This window comes from Puntigrus tetrazona, chromosome 6 (assembly GCF_018831695.1).
Source record: "Puntigrus tetrazona isolate hp1 chromosome 6, ASM1883169v1, whole genome shotgun sequence".
Lineage (NCBI taxonomy): Eukaryota > Metazoa > Chordata > Actinopteri > Cypriniformes > Cyprinidae > Puntigrus > Puntigrus tetrazona.
The window spans coordinates 1,802,982-1,824,333 of NC_056704.1; the positions used below are offsets into that span (position 1 = coordinate 1,802,982).

The 21,352-nt window shown below is 37.3% G+C and overlaps 1 protein-coding gene across 2 annotated transcripts in view; it reads left to right on the top strand.

Moving 5' to 3' along the window:
* Nucleotides 1-21,352, top strand: part of sema5bb (sema domain, seven thrombospondin repeats (type 1 and type 1-like), transmembrane domain (TM) and short cytoplasmic domain, (semaphorin) 5Bb) — a 52,384-nt gene that overhangs the window by 27,903 nt on the left and 3,129 nt on the right. Inside the window, exons 4-20 of one of the 2 annotated variants that reach the window (XM_043240947.1) lie at nt 362-461; nt 549-594; nt 6,295-6,357; nt 6,452-6,764; nt 7,323-7,608; nt 8,386-8,521; nt 8,692-8,899; nt 8,995-9,202; nt 12,597-12,714; nt 15,931-16,115; nt 18,293-18,436; nt 19,107-19,254; nt 19,336-19,564; nt 20,193-20,411; nt 20,487-20,657; nt 21,027-21,167; nt 21,254-21,292. In XM_043240947.1, the coding sequence (XP_043096882.1) occupies nt 362-461; nt 549-594; nt 6,295-6,357; nt 6,452-6,764; nt 7,323-7,608; nt 8,386-8,521; nt 8,692-8,899; nt 8,995-9,202; nt 12,597-12,714; nt 15,931-16,115; nt 18,293-18,436; nt 19,107-19,254; nt 19,336-19,564; nt 20,193-20,411; nt 20,487-20,657; nt 21,027-21,167; nt 21,254-21,292 (2,754 nt within the window). Of the gene's footprint in view, nt 1-361; nt 462-548; nt 595-6,294; nt 6,358-6,451; nt 6,765-7,322; nt 7,609-8,385; nt 8,522-8,691; nt 8,900-8,994; nt 9,203-12,596; nt 12,715-15,930; nt 16,116-18,292; nt 18,437-19,106; nt 19,565-20,192; nt 20,412-20,486; nt 20,658-21,026; nt 21,168-21,253; nt 21,293-21,352 lie in introns of both variants that reach the window. The other variant, XM_043240945.1, reaches the window with a different exon arrangement.

Consider the following 21,352-nt stretch of genomic DNA (forward strand, 5'->3'; position numbering starts at 1 on the left):
TCTGTTCACATATAGAACTGTTTAATTAAAGTGTAAACATATTTCACAATTGTATGAATAAAATCAGTGCAGTTTTGGTGAGTTTAAGAGGCTAAAATAACAAATAATCTTATAATCTGCATAATCTTATAACTCTCTAAGACTTTGCTAAACATATATGTGCAGGAACAACTCACGCAGAACAGTAAAGTCACTCATGAAGACGAATGCTGGTTGTCATATCACACTGGTCTTCATTTAACTCGAGTTAACTTGCGGGGAATTTTTTTGCAAACAGTAAAACTGCAGCTAAACAGCAGATTGAATGTGTTTGCTCACAGCTAACTGTCCGAATGTCACCTGTGACTCTTTTCCGCCGTAGCTTTGAGCCCGTGGCTGTCCTCTTTCTCTCTGCCTGGAGTGAACGACTACTCGCCGCTCGCACTCGACCTAACCAGGAACCAGCTGATAGTGGGAGCCAGGTAACACACACACACACACACACACACACACAGACACAGAAGTACAAGCCCAGCTGAGCCTGTCAAAAATCATCTCTCTCTGCGTAGGAATCATCTCTTCCGGTTGAGTTTGAGCAACGTCTCTCTCCTGCAGGTAGGACGTCACTTGCTCTCTTTCTCTTTATTCTCCTTCCCATCTGTCCATCTAATCGTCTTGACGTCTCTAGAAATGCAGAACCAGCACTGTCCGTTTAATTCATCCTATGCCAGACATACACTTAGACTCTGTATTTTATTAGGATTGCCCACATGTTCGAAAGTGCTGATGCACAGAAGCAGAAATATCCCAACAAATCAAACACGCACATACATTCAGTAGCATCTGGTATTGTGCAGATGTTTGAAAAGCGTTGACTTCCAAGACAGCTGTGTCATGTTCAGCATCCTGAATTGAGCTCCTCTCCTCTGAACATCTTGAAAGGAGGAAAAAAACATTTTTTCCAAGTTCATCAGAAAAATATGTTATTTAATTTTAATTATACTTCATTTATTTATTTATTAGTGAAGTGTATTTATTTATGTTCATATAATTTAATGATATATAACAGTATTTAAAATATAATAAATACATATTTTCTTAAATATATACATGCATGTGTATGTATATACACAGTAAACACATATATTATGTACTATGTCATATATTTAAAAAAAAAAAAATTGATGTGCAATTAATTATGCAATTAATTATGACTCATCATTGCCCACAACCTATTTATTTACTTATTAGTGCTGGGCAACGATATTTTATTTTGTATATTTATTATGTATATTTAAACACACATACATACAGTATATATTAGGAAATATTAACATGTGTATATTTAAATTAATTTAATTTATATTATATATTACTATATATTTATATTTATATATATTTAAACTATATTCAATATACAAGTATAACATATCTTACTTAAAGGTATACATGCATGTGTATGTATTTATATATATATATATACATATATATATATATATATATATATATATATATATATATATATATATATATATATATATATATACATGCATTAAAAATAAACAGTACACACATATATTATATATTATGTCCTATATTAAAAACACCTAATTATTTAATTTTTCACAAAAAAAAATTCAATGTGCTTATCCTTTAATGTATTTATTTGCTTTAAATATTTTTTTTTTCTTTTAATTATTGTGTATTTTTGGATCAGAGTAATAATAAATCATCATTTTATTTTATCATTCTTTTTTAATGGAATTTTAGTTTAGTAAACAAAAAATTCAAAAAGCTTATTCGACCATTGTTTGTTCATCCTTCAGAGTATGTTTTGTTGAAAAATGGTTACGGAAAAACTTTCTGACTGTTTTTGGCGCAAGAAATCTTCACTAGCGCTGTGGATCAAATAAAGTGTAGATTTTGATCCGTTCAGTATGCAGACGTCTCTATGTTTGTCTGCTGCAGCAGATTGTCTGTGTTTGAGGTGAGGAGCTGCTGAAGACAGCAATCTCATCTGGGAGTGGGTTTAAATTGGCCTTGTTTGTCTTGAAGGATGATTCGAGACCACCTCTGCACTTAGCGTGTGGTGGGAACGCTGAGATTGTGTAGTGCTTGCGTGACAAGCCTGTTGAAAGCTTGGAGCGCTTGTGCGATATTTAAGAATGACTTCGCTGGCGTTTGAGGAGGACCCTGCTGGTGAACCCAGTCTAAACGCTCCCCGTAACCCTGAGAGGGGTGACGCCTTGGAGGCAGATCTCACAAGAATCTGTCAGAATCCAGTGATTTAGGGTGGCTTCGTGACCCTGTGTCCACAAGAGTGACCCACACTCACCCCTCGAGCAAACACACAAACACACACACACACACAAGCTCCTCACTGCGCTCCTCTATATCTCAAAAACCCCAAAAACCCATAGAATTTCTTTTAGAATGTACAAACTTCACAAGTGATAACTGAAGATAAAATTAATGAATTAATGGAATAATGAATGTCACTTCCAGCCCATCTTAAATCATAATTTATTTTGGCTGCAAGTGATTTTTCAGTTTTTTTAAATATTGTTGATTAATCTTGTTCAGCACCTTTGACAACTTTTGAAAACCAAGGCAAAATTGTTGGTTGTGCTAGAAATTGTGCTAAAAAACAGCTGAAACTTGGTCCAAAATGATGAGATAAATATATAATTATTCGTATTTTTGTGTTGGATTTTGTGTTTGAAAGTTTGATTCTGGGAAATTAAAATTTTAATTTTAATATTTATTCTATTCTATTCCGTTCACCACTCTCAGACATTTAAAAATATTGGATATGAGAATTTTGAAGTATCCAGTGATACTTTAACTGCTTAAAATGCTGGAAGCTGCATTCAAGCTGTGTGTAATTTCTCAGCCGTAAGCATCATGAACTGGTATAATGACTGAAAACTTTCGTTAACTTTTTTTTTTTATTGCTCACACATGCAGAACTCACTCCAAGTTACGCACGTCAGTCGCTCTATGAAAGACATGATAATGAGATGTTTGGATCTGTAGCATCTCATGTCACTGATTTATTATATCTGGTGTAATGATAATTCTGGTCTGGACCGGGCCGCAGAGACGGATAGAGAAGGCAGATAAGAGCGTTTTAGCTGAGGTCAAATGATTGTGCCTGCATGAGCAAATCATGAGCGTGTTGGAGAAAAAACACAACCCCTCAACATCCAGAAATGACACAAGTCTGACCCTCACAGATCTTCTCCGGGTGAATCCTGCTCTTCAGATGATGACTGCAGAGGCACGGTTAGATTGATGATTGCTTTCTGAACCCTTGCGCTCTCTCTCTCTCTCTCTCTCTCTCGTTTCTCTGTCTTTCTCTTAAACAACAAGCATGAAATGTAGTTTGCAAAAGTCAAGCGAACAGATGCAGTTTGTCAGAACGTCTGTAATCAGCTCCTTTTGCAGACGAGTGTGTGAAGCGCATGCTGCTTTGAAGAGTGCAGAAGCACAGATGTCACTCATCAATCGCAAAATATGCTCCGCAATCCATTTTCCTTTTATATTAATCCATGCAGTGTTGGGCCTAAAACTTCTTAAACTACCGCTACACAGCAAAAGGACTTAAAGAAAATAATTAATCGTGCTTAGAACAGCATTTTTGCAATATTCACAAATGCCAGGATCATGTTTTACATTCAAGGCTGTCAGTCATGTATGGCTTTAATTGATGCCCGTTTGTTTCGTAGCTGTATTTGAAAAGTCTTGTCCGTTGAACATCAATCTTTGCTCCATTAAAGTCAAAGCTCCATCAAAATGAACTTTAAACGTTTTAATGGGGCTCTTAGTATAATTCTTCCGGGAATTTTAGTTTTTGTGATTCCCTTTTTTTGTATCCTCAGTGGTGACTTTCACTGAACTCCCATTACTCCAATAAAGTTACTATATTATAGCAAACAATAATACAATAATACAAAACAGAAATGATTTTAAAGCATCATAATTCAACACAATACTATGAAAACATTTGAACATATTCTCTATGTTTAAATAATATACTTTTATTTTTACTCTTTACAGTAGTGATGCATTTTTGCTTTATCATTTATAAAAAAATAAAATAAAAAATAATATATATATATATATATATATATATATATATATATATATATATATATATATATATATATATATATATATTTTTATAAATTATTTTATTTTATTTATTTATTTATTTATTTATTTATTTATTTATTTATTTTTTCTACTCACCAAGGCTGGATTTATTTGGTCACAAATACAGTGAAATTGTAAAATATTATACAAAACAAAAAAATAACTTCTTCAGTTTCACGCAATGCTTTGGGAAAATAAATTTTAATATCCTGATTTTAATTTTAATTACTTATTTTTTTTACTGTTGACAACATTCATTCTGCTTCGTATTTTTGTGGAAAAGCGATGAATCCTACCTCAAACCTTTGAACTATATAGTGTATATTTTAACTTTATGACAAAGTTTTACGCAGTTCTTTGCCCTAACGTTTGATAGCGATAGCGAGTTTGATAATCTAGATCTGGCTGTGCTTATCTTTGTCATAAAGTGTCCCCCGGCACAGACGTTAATCTGTGAAGAGCTCTGTGTTTTATCTGTGACCTTTCCACTCCTCTTACTCCATTCAGGCTCTGCTGGATCCTCACAGCTCTTCAGCTGATGCCTTCAGTAAGGGTCACATCCAATACAAAATCATGTTTTATTATTTCTTTCTATAGTGTGTGTGTGTGTGTGTGTGACTCTGGTCTACATCATTATTTTTCGAACCAAACGACAACACAGATAAACATGACAAAGCAGCCTGTGAAAGGAGAGGGAGGGACGAGGAACAAAAGAGAGGAAGAACGTCCAAAACGAGTAAAACAACACATTCAAGGGTTTTCGTTTCAGATAAGGGAACCAATGCGATTAGGACAAACCATCCAGTGTTTCCTAATTAAATGTCACACGGTTGCTCTGCCTCACTATAGAGTCATATTGTATAGATGCAGCGAAACTTTCCGCCTTCTGTCTTTTTGTCATTTGATTATTGTGTGTTTCGTACCTTCTTTACGTTAAGAGAAGAATGGAAGAGCTTCCCATGACTGATCACGGTTTCAGGTCGTTAACTTATTCTGGTTCCTGATCATAATAACAAGAAAGGTTTAGGTTTGTTGTCTTGGCTTTTTAAGGTATTGCGCTTTACAGAATTGGTTTGTTCAGACGGGTCTGTTTAAAGTAAACAGATTTTTTGTGACCTTTTACAGATTTTGTTGTGAACCTAAATATTTAAAACGTGTTGTTTATGATTCTGACTTGTCACACGTCGCAGTTGTACAAAAAAGGAGTGATGAATTTGGTTCAGTCGAATCATTAAAAAGATTCATTTTGTGAATCTGAACACAGCTTTTTAGCACGTCTGGAGCTGAATCATTCCCTAGGTAGTCTGCACTATAGACAGGCAAAACAGCACCTTCATCTTGAGTTGGGAGTATAATAGTGTGAGCTATGACATTGTAACATTCACAAAAGCTGAAACGGAAACTTAAAGTAATGGTAAAAAAACTACTTGAACTTAATTTAACAGGGTACTTATTAATAAAAGGGATATTAATAGCTAAAACGAAAACCATAAAAAAACCTTCATTGATTGAAATAAAAACGGAATTTTTATATATACTAAAAATGTATTCAACAAGTTCCCAAAGGAACATTACAAATTTTTATTTAGTTTAATGTCTATTTATTTATATAAGACATATTTAAAAAATATGTAAATAGATAAATGAATAAGTAAATAAAAATGTCAAAACAAAATTATTGAAACATTATCTAACATCAATGTACTAATTAAAATACAAATAAAATATATAATAAATATAAAGTATAAATAACAGTTAAAGTTAAATTTAGAAAATGACTAAATGCTACTTGCACATTTAAAAACAGTAATTTATAAAAATGACAAACAACTAATGTGCTAAAATTTAAATTAAATATTTAAAACAGAAAACACAAAAATAATTAAAAATATTAAACTAAATATGTAAAATGTAAAAGAAAAGATAGAATATTACTAAAATTACGTTGTTCATGCTTTTTATTTTTGATTACATGACAAGCAGGTAAAGAAATAGCTGAAATAGTTTTTGAATAAAATATTTATTTATTTGAATTAATTGTACATTTTTTAATTATGCAACTCTTGAACCCCTTCGGTTCCCTCGTGAATTTGAAGTTAATGGATGCGTGTCTTGATAGCTTAACTTCTAACCGTGATGTTAATTGGCTGTTAATTGCAGGCCACAGAGTGGGCCGTAGACGAGAGCACCAGGAGGTCCTGCCAGAGCAAAGGAAAGACAGAGGTGAGAGACGGACGCTGGGTTTAACGTAAAGCTATGGAGTGCACCGGTAAGGTTCTGGAAGTGCGTGTGAAATGAAATGTTTCTTCGCTCTCAGGATGAATGTCAGAACTATGTTCGTGTCCTCCTGCTGAGCGGCAGTCGTCTGTTCACCTGCGGCACTAATGCCTTCATGCCCATCTGTACGACTCGCCCTGTCACGGACATCTCCGGCGTCCTGGAGTCCATCAGCGGAGTGGCCCGCTGTCCCTACGACCCTCGACACAACTCTACAGCCATGATCACTGAAAGTGGAGAAGTCTATGCAGCTACAGTGACTGACTTCTCCAGCCGTGACCCGATTATTTACCGCAGTCTTGGGAACATGCCTCCCCTGCGGACCGCACAATACAACTCCAAATGGCTCAACGGTACAGCGGGACAGCATGCGATCTATGAATGGATCTGTAAAGAATTCGGCGAAGAATAGGGTCATTTACACCGTATTTTAGATTAAATTCAAAATAACCCTTGTATATTAAGTTACCTTTTGTTTAAAGAGAATCTAGCATATTTTAGGACTTTTTTTGCATTATAACATTATTTTCAAGACAGATACGTTTTTAAATTTGCTTTAAACCAACTGGGAACATTAATAGCCTGTACGTTGTGTGCTGCGGTTGTGGACAACAGGGTTTACAGGGGTTTAAAAATATTGTATAAGTGATCAGCTTAACTGACTACATATGACGTGTAGATATATGTATATGCCCATACACACATTCATGATTAGGGATGTAGAATAAGGCATTAATGTGCTTAATTAGCACTAATAAATGGCTAGTATTTTAGTAATATGCATGCTAATAAGCAACTAATAAGTGTAACATATTTTAGCCTACTTTATTCAAAATTCAACAATGAAACATGACAATAAACTCGAAACGGCTGTCACCGAAAGTAAGATATCCTCCTCTTCATCTCTACAGAGCCTCACTTTGTCTCTGCATACGAGATGGGCCGCTTCACGTACCTCTTTCTGAGAGAGAACGCAGTAGAGCAGGACTGTGGGAAGACGGTCTTCTCCCGTGTGGCCCGCGTGTGTCAGAATGACATTGGCGGTCGTTTCCTGCTTGAAGACACATGGACCACCTTCATGAAGGCTCGACTCAACTGCTCCCGCTCTGGAGATGTTCCCTTCTACTACCATGAGCTGCAGAGCACCTTCTACCTCCCTGAGCAAGACCTCATCTACGGAGTCTTCACCACCAACGTGTGAGTGACTATAATTAATTGCAACAATAACAATTATGATTTTTTAATGTTTTTAAAGGTAGTCTCTTCAGAGAGGCTCTGTGAGCCCAAAGTCGGGTTTCGCTTTAAAGTTTTGGTGTGACATTTATATAGCATGTTGTACTTTTGTTCTTCTACAATTGAATGCCATTATTTATTTATTTATTTATTTTTGCATAAAACTTGAACAATTGAATTCATTTACATTTTTCAGGATTCAATTGTAATGGTTTGATCATTAAAAAAGTGTTATCAGTTTAACTAATAATTTAACCATCCATTAGTTTATATTTGTTGCATATATTTAACTCTGTAATCCTGTTTAACTAGCTGTATAAATCAGTCAGACTTCTTACTGTCAGTCAATGCTTAATTGGCTTACCAGTTAGTTTGAGGATCCCTAGATGCAATGGGAGGAGAATATTAAAATAAATCATACAAGGTTATTTACTAAGGTTTGCAGGAATCAATTTTCTGCTATTTGTTCCATTTGCCTTCCAAAAAAGTATATCGGAAATCACTTTGTGCTTGATATGGCTGCCTCATTGGCTAATTAGCTTGGTCATTATGGAAATTATCTGGCTCCATCTGTGTTCTTTAATTTGTCTTTCGTCAGTAGATCAGCAGCAGAACTAATTTGCAGTAAAACTACCTCTTAAAATGTTACCGCGCACTAACTTTTGAACACTACTGTTTTTCTATTAAGATTTTCATTTAGACTGTACCGCACTATGTCTCACTTCTTCCTTTCATTCACAGGAACAGCATTGCAGCATCAGCAGTGTGCGCGTTTAACCTCAGTGCCATCACGCAGGCCTTTAACGGACCCTTTCGCTATCAGGAGAACCCTCGGACCAGCTGGCTTTCCACTCCCAACCCCATCCCAAATTTTCAGGTGAAGGAAGTGAACTGCTGCAGCTTCCATTTCAAAGCGTTTTACTTATACCCTGAAGCCAGCTCACAATTTTATTCAAGACGTTTGGCACAAAATGCAGTAGTCGTTTCGATTTAGATGTACCGTCGCATTCCTCATTGCCTGGCTCTAATGTCCTCTTTCTCTGACAGTGCGGGACAGTGAATGATTCGGGTCCGGGCGGTAATCTAACAGAACGCAGTCTTCAAGACGCCCAGCGGCTCTTTCTCATGAGCGAGGTGGTTCAGCCCATCTCCACGGATCCTCTGGTCATGCAAGACAACATTCGTTTCTCCAGACTGGCTGTGGACATTGTTCAGGGGAGAGACACGCTCTACCATGTCATGTACATCGGCACAGGTGAGGAGAGTTTAAAAAAGAGTTTAAATTTCACACTTATATCCTCCAATGATGTGCCCTGTGGATCTAATGGTTGTCTTTCATTGACCAATCAGAGTACGGCACCATCATCAAGGCCTTATCCACAACTAATAAGAGTCTGCGTGGATGTTACTTGGAGGAGATGAACATTCTCCCAGAAAACATGCAGGAGCCAATCCTGAACCTGCAGATTCTGCACAGCGATAGGTCGCTTTTCGTGGGACTTCCCAGCAGAGTCCTGAAGATCCCTCTGGAGAGATGCTCCAACTACAGAACCGAACAGTGAGTCGCACGCACGCACACATCTACCAGGACATTAGTCCACTCCATTTATAAGGCCGTCCTCTCCGTCCTCAAATGTTGTGGCGGCGCTGAAACCACGCCCACTCACGGCAAAGCTGGTGTCTCTCTCAGCTGTCCTACTCAAACAGCTTGACTTGAATAAGAGACCAAGCTCAGCTGTTTGGTAAATTATAGCAACCACGTAATGCGACGAAGGCATAGCTGGATAGCAAACTGTAGGCTGTAGTATCTAACGGTAATGACTGAACAGACGAAGCACTGATGCTTACACTCTCTAGTTAATATGCGTGTGGTCGACTTGAAGCAGTGCTGTGCAGAACGATCAGTGTTTGACATCAAAGTACAGCGAGAGCGATTCAAAGCATAATGAGCATCTGCTCTCTATATCTCTCACTGTACTGATGTCTGTGCAGTCAGTGCTGTTTCAAGTCCAACACAGCTCTTATAGTTTCATGAGAGGGGCAGCGCTCAGATTTAGATCCGCCCAATAAATCCCGATCATCCCGAATCCAACTTTACAAATGGACTTTTTAGCATCCTTTTCAGCATCCTTACTCCAGTCTTCAGTATCACATGATCCTTCATAAATCTATAAATTTACTACATTTCAGATTATTATCAGTGTTGAAAACATTTTTGCTGCTTAAAATTTTATTGTGAACTATCATGCATATTTTTCTAGGATTCTTTGATGTATAGAAAGTGTGCGACATGTCTTTACTTTATTTGATCAATTTACTGCATCCTTACGTAATAAAAGTATTGTTACTACCTGATTGAACTAGATTTACTAAAAGTGTAATAGATTTTTAAAAAGGGGTAGCAAATGACTACTTTGGAGTTGAACGCAATACAATTTTAAACACTTGTGAATAGAACACATATAAAATTGTCAAACATTATTAAAGTGTCACGCCTCAAAAAAACATTACAGTAATTAGGTCTCAGATATCGGAATATGGTTATTTGTTGTTCAAGAAATATTAATTGTCAATGTTGAAATCAGTTGTGTTGCTTAATATATTTTAGTTAAATGTGACATGGTTCCTCTTTGTCTTAAATATTAAGTGTTGAAAAAAAAATAAAAATCATACTGACCATAAACTTTGAATAATTGTATAGTTTCACAGAACTGCCTTGTACCAGATTCCTGAGTAGTATAATAGGCTACTAAAAGTCTGAAAAAAATGGCAGAGAGTGATTTCGTTGGTGCTCAATGCAGAAAGATCTTAAAATATAATTGTGTCAGGCTCTTTGACGACAGTCTCCTGAGGTCAGAGCGTCCTAAACATGAACAGGACTAAACTGTCTCATTCACACTGTATCAGTACGGGATTCCTGAAGCCTCGAAATGTCCGGATATGCCACGGCTTTGACAGCGAGTTCCTATTCACGCGTGATAGCGAAAAGCACAGTTGCTGTTAAATTACAGCAAAGGCTGATTACAGCACATGCCCTTCCAAGCTGCTAATGCCCTTGGAGTCAGACAGGAAATGAAGCTCAAGGAGATGAAGTGAATGACAGTACTTATGAGCAGTCACAGATATTATTATCTCATAAATCCTCCGCCACTGGCCGAGAGGCGGATGAATGATGAACTAGGTCGTTTTAAAAAAAAAACGCTGCATCGTGTTCTCCGCCGCTGCTATGAATAGAACACCTATAAATTGTCGAAAGTCATTAAAAATATATAATGCATGCATCACTCCTCGCAGGGAGCGACTGCATTTACATTAGAGATGTAATGTAATTAGATCTCAAATTCATAAAATAATGGCCTCCAAATAGATGAACTGGGCTACGGAGGCGGATTCGTAAGAACTTTGTGCGATCTTGTACCTTAATACGGGGGAAATTGAGTTATGAAATAAAGCAAAAATGTTTTCGGATCCGCTAAATGCCTTTGAGGAGTCGAATTTAAAACGCACCGTAATGCATGTCACGTCTTGCAGCATGTCACGTCAAAATGCAATTCGTCAGTTTAGATGCACATATGTGTTGATTCAAGAGTGCAAGTAATCACTTTAGAGGTAGGAGGAGGTCTTTAAGCGGTCCTTGGACTTTCTTCCTGACGCAGATGTTGTTGTACAAACACTGTGAGCTACACGAGGCGGACACGTTTGATGTTGGAAGCTGTGATGGAACTGTGTTTGTGAAGCCGCTCGGTGTTTAGCATGCCAATGCAATGGAAAAAAGTCATTTCATTACATATTCTCCCCCACGCATACACGTACACCCAGGGGGCAAAAGGCCAGATCTCACAAGATGTTCCAAATAGCTCTAATTATTTTATACCAGTTCTCATCTATAGACTTTGATTGACCTGCAAGTGTTTAGTCATGTCATTATAATTTTATATAACCTTTAATGTATGTAAATTTATTCTCTTTATGCATCTCTGGCACATTTGCAGTTTCGTAATGTGGCCAGCGTTTATTAAACGGATGTTTAGTTGTTAGTGGGACGCTGAGACACAGTGTTATATTTGATTTAGGCTTAAAATATGAGCGCATATGCTACTGTTTAAAAGTTTGGGGTAGGTTAAATTTTGTGTAATATTATTGCAATTTTAGCAGTTTTTTTGTATTTTAATATATTTTAAAATGCAATTTATTTCTTTGATGCAAAGCTGAATTTTCAGCACCGTTACTCCAATTTGTCTGTAACAGAAATCTTTTGTAATATTATTTATGAACGTCTTAAACTGTAACGTTTAATCCTTGCTAAATTAATTTTGCTCAACCCTAAAGACCTCAAACGTTTGAGCGCCGGTTAATATGTGATTGTATGCATGCGCTTGTCATTTACTGGTAATTTGCTTTGTTCGCTTCTTCATACTTTGTCCTTCTTAAGAACGACACATCATTAAGATACTGAAACATGATCTTGAATTAATCACACAGCCTCACTCCACTGAACCCAAAGGACACGAGAAGAAAATGATAAGTCTGTTAGCTCTAATAAATCACCAGAGGTGCTGTCAGATGTTGTTTATCTCCCATAGCAGGATTTAAGGTTTATTGTGTCTTCTCTGCAGTTACTGTATCAGTCGGATCATATCACGCTCCGATCAGATGCTCAGATTATATTTACACTTCAGCTCAGTCTCTGACTTTGATCTCAGTATAATAAATCGAAGTGATGTTTAGATTATAGACAAAATTTGCAAGCCGTTCCCTTGAGATTTAGTGATCGGTGTGAGAAGGGATAGTATTGTTTTCAATATTTAGATTTATTCAGCATTTTTTAAGCTCTGCAACATCATAGAGAATTCCGTTGAAGCCCAGTCTCTCCTTTTCTCTTTCTGATGAGCAGACGGGAGACTTTTTTTGGTGTTATTTATTGTCATTGATGTGTGATCTTGTGATTGTAGGGATTGTCTGGGTGCCAGGGATCCGTACTGCGGCTGGGACCGGAAACAGAAGCACTGTACGACGATTGAGGACAGTTCCAACATGAGCCAGTGGAGCCAAGACATCACAAAGTGCCCTGTAAGACACACTTCTAGACAATATCACCACACATACAAGACAAATCACAATAAACTAAATTGAGATTGGGAATACGTCTCCTGTAACTTCAGTTATTACCTTTTAAGACCCTCTGTTCTGTTCTTTTCTGTTTTAATATTTTATTATTATATTCTGTCTCTTCTCTTCTCTTCTCTTCTCTTCTCTTCTCTTCTCTTCTCTTCTCTTCTCTTCTCTTCTCTTCTATTCTATTCTATTCTATTCTATTCTATTCTATTCTTCTACTACCCTGCTTTAGTGTATTGTTTTCCATTCTGTATTCATTTTCTGTTATATTTTGTATTGCTCTGTACCTGTATTCTGTTCTGTTCTGTTGTATTCCATTCTGTTCTCTTCTCTTCTAAATCATATTCTATTCTGTTCCATTCTTTTCTGTATTTTTCCGTACTATATGCTTGCATTCTGTATTCTGGTTCTATTGTATTCCATTCTGTGAATCTGTTCCTTTTTATCCTATTATATTCTGTTCTGTATGCTTCCATTATTTTCTGTTCTGTATTCTATTTCATTCTTTTTTTTTTTTTATACTACATCATTTTCTGTTCTCCAGTTCCGTTCTATTTTCTATACTAATCCATCATTTTCTATTCTATTCTATATAGAATCTGTATTGTTGTATTCTGTTCTGTTTTATGTTATATTCTGCACATCTCTATTCTGTTCTATTACATTCTGCTCAATTTTATATACTTTTCTTTATGATCCTTTTTATTGTATATGCTTCTGTTCTGTTCTATTCGGTTAATTTCTATATGCTTCTGCTATTTTCTGTCTTGGTATATTCCCTTCTGTCCTACACACTTCTATTTATTTTTGTTCTATCCTGTTCTGTTCGACTATATTCAGTTTTATTCTATTATGTTTATTCTGTTCCACTACGTTGTGCTATTCATTTTCTTTGAGTATGTCCGATATCTCCTATGATTCTTTTTTTTTTGAGCTCGTGAAGAATCACATTTCCGATGAAGAGCCTTGAAACAGAGGCTGACGGCTGACCCAGCTGATCCGAAGCCTTCATCTGACAATGTCAATTACACGCTGCTGTTCTGCACGATGGTTGGCCAATGTCACTCCTGTTCTCTCAGGACACTTCATTAGGTCCATAATTAGACATCACAAATTTCTTATTATCTCTGATAGTTGATATCCTCCGAGGAGCAATAATACACAAACCTCATTTTCTTCAACGTCGTGGAAGCTTTGGCTTTGTCCCAAGTTGCATACTAATATTATGCATTTAAAGCAAAAACAGTTGTTTCCAAAGTAATGGCTTTAAGTTGAGACAGTAAGTAAGAGCGCTTTTCTCGAACTTTTACAGAATGTATAGCTTTCATAGATTCTAGCCGGAAATAACATGGGATGGATGAATAGTGGACTGATTGGATTGCACCGAAGTTCTTTTTTTGCACAAAATACTTTCTTTTAGCTTTATGTAATGATGTTGACATTTAGATTTTAAGGGAAAGAACATTATGTGAATGTGGGCTTTGTGCTGCTGCTGTCTCAATAAATCATTCATCCCCTGCGCTTTTATGCATAACCTGAACGAGAAGTTACTGTCTTAAATTTAGTTATGATAACATTTTATATCATAAATATTTATATTATTAATTTAGTTAAAAATTGTAAAACGATTTTTAAAGCATTTTACCATTAAATATTAATTTATAAATGTAATATTGTTCATTTTTATTTCGTAAAGCAACATTTATTTATATGCAATGCAAACAGAAACATTTAAACGATAATTTTTTAAAAAATATTGTTTGTTGTGTTAATTAATGCATCCTTATTTATGGCCCTGATTTATTTTATGTAGAGTTCCTGAATATTTACACATTTACATTTTTATGGATATTTAACTTTGCAATATATTACTGCTGCAATATATTACTGCTACATAAAATAAAGCTAAACCTAAATATAATGTTTTTTTAAACTATGTCTATTTACAGTTTTAAAGGCATTATCAAAAATAGTAAACATCATATTATGCGACTACAATTTGCTTGAAAAAACCTGTGACACATTTACAAATGAAGTGCCAAGTTAACAGAAAACGAACTTATAGTTATTGCCCTGCTTCCACGGCAGAACTGATGGTTGAGCTTTCTCCTCATTGATAGGCTGAAGTTGAGTGTCTGAGCCGCGGGGGCATCTGAGGAAGCTGAAGGGGAGCATTATAATGTGAATTCATAGAAGGGCAAACTGATAAGCATTACATTAGCAATTTTTGTCATGCATCAGGAAAAAGCCAGCAGTTGACCTTTTTTGATTATACCGCTGAAGTACAGTGAAAGTTGATGCAGGTCTCGAAATTTCTTTTGCGATTAATTTTAATAACGTTTGAGTGCTTCTGTGGTCAAAACTACTGGATGAATGGCACTGAGTTCTGGTCAGTTGTTACTAATCCAGACCCAGTAGATGTTGGTATTCAGCTCAATGGGCACACCACACACCTGCTCCCTGAAGTTTAGCCATGCATGGAGGTGAATTTAAGACAGTTTTTATCCTGTGCATTACACGAACCACCTTCTACTGCAGACTGGCACATGTGAGAAACATTTGAATGTGTTGCATATGCTCTTTACATCACTGCTGTTAGCTAAATTGAATGCAGAAAAATGCCAGTTAAACCCTTAAACGTTTAGGTATTGGGTAGGATTAGGGATGTAGAATACGGCCATTCAGAATACGAGTTTTATAAGCACTAAAGAACAGCTAAAATGTTGGTAATATGCATGCTAATACTCATCTAGTTAATACTGAGAATTGGTCCCTATACCAAGGTGTTACCGTTTCCCATAACTATTATTGGTGAGCTATGCACACTTTATTCTAAGGACCAGTCTTCACTACTAACTAATTATTAACTAGAGCTTTTGCCTCAATAAACTCCGCTAATTTAGTTTAGGTTAGTTATGGCGTGGCTTAAGGGATCAAAACGACGGTCTTGGGGAATAACACATTAAATGCTCTATGAAAGAAACAACCAATATGCATGCTAATAAACAACTAGTTAATACTGAGAATTGGTCTTTAAAAAAAATGTTACCTACTGAAGTTTATGAAAGATCTGTACACTAAAAAGTTAATTCTAAATTAGGTTTGAAAGCAAGTACAAAGACTTTCCATGCAAATCTTAAATCCATGCCTTGTTTGCGTGCACATTTATAGGAGCGTAACCTCACCCAAGATGGTGGATTCGGCCAGTGGTCGGCGTGGCAGGCTTGTAACCATGACGACGGAGGGGAAGGCACCAGCACATGCCAGTGTCGCACTCGAGCCTGCGATAACCCTCGACCCCAGTGCGGAGGGATGAAGTGTGTCGGGGCCAACATCGAAGTGGCCAACTGCTCCAGGTGCGCACACTCCGCTAACTCTTAGGATTGCTGAAGTGAACTAAACATGCTTTGGGACAGTTAAAATATGACAAAGCCCTACAATAGTAGTTCATTTGACTTGACTCGTGTGCGATATTCCAGTCACGTAATAGCATTGTGTGAGGAACAAGCTGTTATTAATGTCACTGACAATTTTCTCTTCTGATGTAGCTCTCAAATCCCATCCAAACCCTGAATATAAAGTCGCCACACTGATTGGTAACTAGATACATGGGAACCAAGCCATTGTGCTCCACTGATAACAAACCTGGCGTGACTGTATATATGTGAATACATAAAGTGTTGTTCACAACTGTGGGGTTGGTTTGGTTTTGTGAAAGAAGAATCTTATGCTCACAAAGGCTGCATTTATTTGATTAAATATACAGTGAAAATAGTAATATTGTAAAATGTTTTACTATTTATAGTAGCTGTTCTCTGTTTATATATATTGTAAAATATGATTTATTTCTGTTATGGAAAGCTACATTTCCAGCATTATTACTTCAGCCATCAGTGTCACATGATCCTTCAGAAATCTTAAGAAACATGTATTATCAGTTGTTACCTTTTAAACTATATTATCGATTATTAACTCACTGTTTGCATAAAAACATAATATTTCCACAATTATTGTTTATGAAACAGCTCTTTACTGCCGCTTTTGATAAATTTAATGCATCGGTAATGAATAACAGTATTAATTTCTATACTATTTATTAAAAAAAAAAACATCTTCACACAAAACACAGTCCTGGAAGACTTTAAATGTACAGTTGCACACATCATATGGATATAATGGTGCATATCATTTTTATCTCTTTATTCACTGTCACTCCACAGGGAATGAAAACTCATGTGGGTTTTGTAGGTGTAAGAGAGCAAGTAAATGATTTTGTTTTTGGATGAACTAGGCCTTTATAATTTGGGACTCCCCATACTGAAGTGTCAGGTGTAAACCGCGCGGAGAGACTGATATATGAGAGCCAGAGAGATCAGCCTAAAGTCTTCAATCACAGCCAATCAAAGTGTCAAAGCACATAAAAGTGTGACGCTTTTATTCCGTCTGATTCAGCTCTTCCGTGAGAGAAAGGCACCACCCAACGCTAACAGCTGCAGAGATCGAGGCCTCGACTCCATCAATCCTGAACTCTGATACAGACGTGCTGCGTGTAACGCGCGGTTTTATTCATTAACTGCAAGCGGCTGACGCAGCGTTTCTGGCGGAGCAGCTCCTTCTTTGCATGTCCCATTATCCTGCAGTCACTTTCAGTCACTGAATGAATGTTCCAATTATTTCTTCACCTAGAGAGCTTGTTTAAACACACACATCACCGGGTCGGGGCGCGAGAAACTAACAGGACGCGATGTTTCAGAATAACAGGAGAAGAGCAGCTGAGGCAGATCTGTAATAGATGAGTAATGAGCTGCTAATACATCTTTGTCAGAAAGCTACTGTTAAGTTTAATAAAACTGATGTTACCTGTCAGGCTCTAAAGTTGCGATCACAATCCTGTACAGTCATTATTGAGTCCTTAGAAGTCGTCGCTTGACTCTAGGTGACTCCAGAGGGGCTGGCCTAGTTATTTGGAAAACGTTTTCTTTCTTTTTAAGTACATCCAAAGTTTCCAAAGTTTTATGACAGGTTTAACCTGCCTTTGTATTTATTTATTTTTTACTGCTCTCTGAGGTACACTGATTTTTTTTTTGTGTGAAAATTGTTCGTCCTTGGAACACAGATATTTTGGATGAAAACCGAGAGGTTTGTGACTGTCCCATTCACTGACGCTGCCAGGGTCCAAAAAATATGAAAGACATCATCAGAATAGTACAGAATAGTACAGATTTCATCCAAAATATCTTAAATTGTGTTCTGAAGACTAGCGAAGATTTTTCTGGTAAGTGGTTAATGCCAATGTTTTCATTTTGGGATGGAGTAACCAGAAGTCAATTTTATTGAAAAGGACCGAGAGTAGGTAGAAACAAATTACTACTGTGGTTCTAATCCAGGAATCACTGACATTATACAATTTATACAAAAACATTATGCAATTACAAATTACAATGACAAATATGACCTTTTTAATGTATTACTGACAGCTCAGCGGACTGTTATTGCATGGTATCAATGCTAACTCCTGCTCGTGTTTGTTTAGGAATGGAGGCTGGACTCCCTGGTCGTCCTGGGCCGAGTGCAGCACCAGCTGTGGCATTGGATTTGAGGTCCGTCAGCGATCCTGCAACAACCCAGCGCCTCGGCACGGAGGACGCGTGTGTGTGGGTCAAGCTCGAGAGGAGAGGTGAGACGAGAGGAAAGATGGACCACAGGCTGTGCTCTTCTGATTCGATTTGATAGGATTCATCAAAAAGCCTCTCGGGAGTCATTCGTTTGGTACAAAAAACTAAATCATAAGGGTCAAGTGTTCAGAAATCAGTTGGGCTAGAATGGTTTCGCTTTATGTTTTTGATTTGCTAAACGAACCACCTCTTAAAGGGGTTATATGATGCGATTTCAAATTTTTTGCTCTCTTTGGAGAGTTACAAACCGCTAGTGCTTTCTACGTCGCGATTTTGGCCTGTCTAGTTATTCCTCTCTTCTGATTGGCCTGTTTTTCCCGAGTGAAGCACGACTAGGCCAGTCAAATGTAACGATGTCACAATTATGTCACAGCGCTATAGCGAGATGAAAAAAAGGGAAAAATGAGACGGCTCATTCAAAACAAAGCAGATTCGGTTACTTAAGGAGCTTAAATTGTCATCTTGTGATGTTGGATGCCAAAAACGGCCTCAAATTAGAAATATCACATACTCGATGCTACTGCCAGACAATGTTGTTTATGAAATAAGGTCTGCGTGCATGTATATATAGATCTGTGTCAACTATTTGATCATCTAACTTAATTGAGTCATAAGCGTGTGTTTATTTGAGCCGACTGGAAGATGATTGGATTTCATTTGTGTGTGATTCAGATTGTGTAATGAAAAGAATCCGTGTCCTGTTCCGGTGTCCTGGGTCTCCTGGAGCGCTTGGTCCAAATGTAGTGTTGCCTGCGGTGGTGGAGTCCAATCCCGGGTTCGGACCTGTGAGAACGGAAACACGTGTCCTGGCTGCCCTCTGGTATGGACTATTATATATATATTAAATAAAAATACTAATATCAGAAAGAGATGTAAAAACTATGTGTGTTACTGTATCCAGGAGTATAAGGCGTGTAATTTGGACTCGTGTGCTGAAGTGAGGCGGACCACCCCGTGGACACCCTGGTACCCCGTTAATGTGACTCAGATGGGGGCAAGACAGGAGCAGAGGGTCAGGTACACCTGCAGAGCTCTCCTCGCTGACCCTCACGACCTTCAGCTCGGCAAACGCAAGATAGAGACTCGCCTCTGTCCAACCAGTGACGGAGCTGCTGCCTGCGAGACTGATGGTACACACACACACACACACACACACACAGCCTTAGAGAAGCATACTCTTATACTTAAAGATTTAGAAAAAAAGCTCTATAATTTGACCTGAAATTGTTTAATAATATATCAGTGTATAAAAATAAAACAATGATAATAATGATCTTTTTGTTTACTTTTATTTAGTAATTGTCATTATTATTATTATTATTAACAAATTCTGTATTAAACAAAATTGTAATTTAATAAATAATATAATTATTATAATAATAATAATTATTATTAAATAAAATATGAAACGTTCATTTAATTTATTAGTAGTATTTCTAGTAATACTACTACTATTAATATTAATGATAATTATTATTATTATTATTATAATTTTTCAAATTAATAATATAATTATAATTAACATTTTTATTTAATTATATAAGTGACCCAAACTCAGATCTGATACAGAGTCTGGAGTATTATTCACATGTGAACCGAGCCACTCTGAGATGCTGAAATCCCTGTATCATGATCTGCTCATGTATAAATAAACACAGTGCCACTGTTTACTTAAAAACACCTTACATTTGTTTCATTAGAATGCCACATTAATAATTTCACTAAGAAATATTGCGATTCACTTCTGTATTTGTATAGGTTTAGTTGAGGACCTGTTGAGAATGGGTCGACCTGTGACACGAGTGCAAGGAGCAGCCTGGGCATCATGGGAAACGTGGTCCGCTTGCTCCAAAGAGTGCTCCAAAGGCTTCCGCACGCGCAAGCGCTCCTGCTCCACGCCGGATGGCAAGAGCACACCGTTCGCCTGCAGCGGAGCGCCGGTCGAGTACCAGGACTGCAACACTCAGCCGTGCCCAGGTCTGAGAGGGCCTCTTAAATAAGTCGCTCATGCCCTGTTGATGGAGCGGTGTACTAACTCCTGTGGTTTTTCAGTTAAGGGGGCGTGGTCATGCTGGTCTTCCTGGTCTCAATGTTCTACTTCCTGTGGCGGCGGTCACTACCAGCGCTCTCGTTCCTGCTCTAACCCTTCTCCTGCTCATTCTGGAGACATCTGCATTGGCCTGCACACGGAGGAAGCGCTCTGTAACACACACGAGTGTGAAGGTGAGGAAATCGGCTTCAAAATAATATACGGTAACGCCTTAGGATAAAAGTAACACTTATTAACTAAGACTTTTCCATCAGTACATTTTTCATTTGCTGCTGATTAATAGTTAAGGTAATTGTTAAGAAGGCATTGGGTAGGATTAGGGATTTTTAGGTAGTTTTATGTGCTTAATTAGTAATATGAATAATAACGTGTAATCATAAAATAAATATAACAATAAAATACATACGTACAACTGTTTTTGATTCACTAAAACGAACCGATTCCTTTGTTTGTGAATCAGACTACATTGCTGATGATCGCGTTGAATGAAGATTATTACCACAATAGTGACCTGTTTCGTTTGTCTTGTTCGTCTGTGTCAGGTGGGTGGGGGGCGTGGTCAGAGTGGGCGGAGTGTAACGAGGAGGGGCTGCAGCTCCGGATTCGTACATGTGAAATAAGTTCCACCTCCTGCCAAGGAAACTCCACAGATCACAGACAGTGTCGGCCCAATGAGAGTGCTGGTTAGTTCCTGTCCCTCTTTTTGGTTGTTTCTTTCTGGCATCTCAGACTATAATCTTGTTTCACATCTTTATTTTCTTAATGCTAGTGCTGTCAAAGGGACAGAAGAGGAACACGAACTGTGGAGGTAAGTCTTACATCATCCACCAGCGTTCAGGTTCTGATGTGTCTAATGACCCCGTTGTAA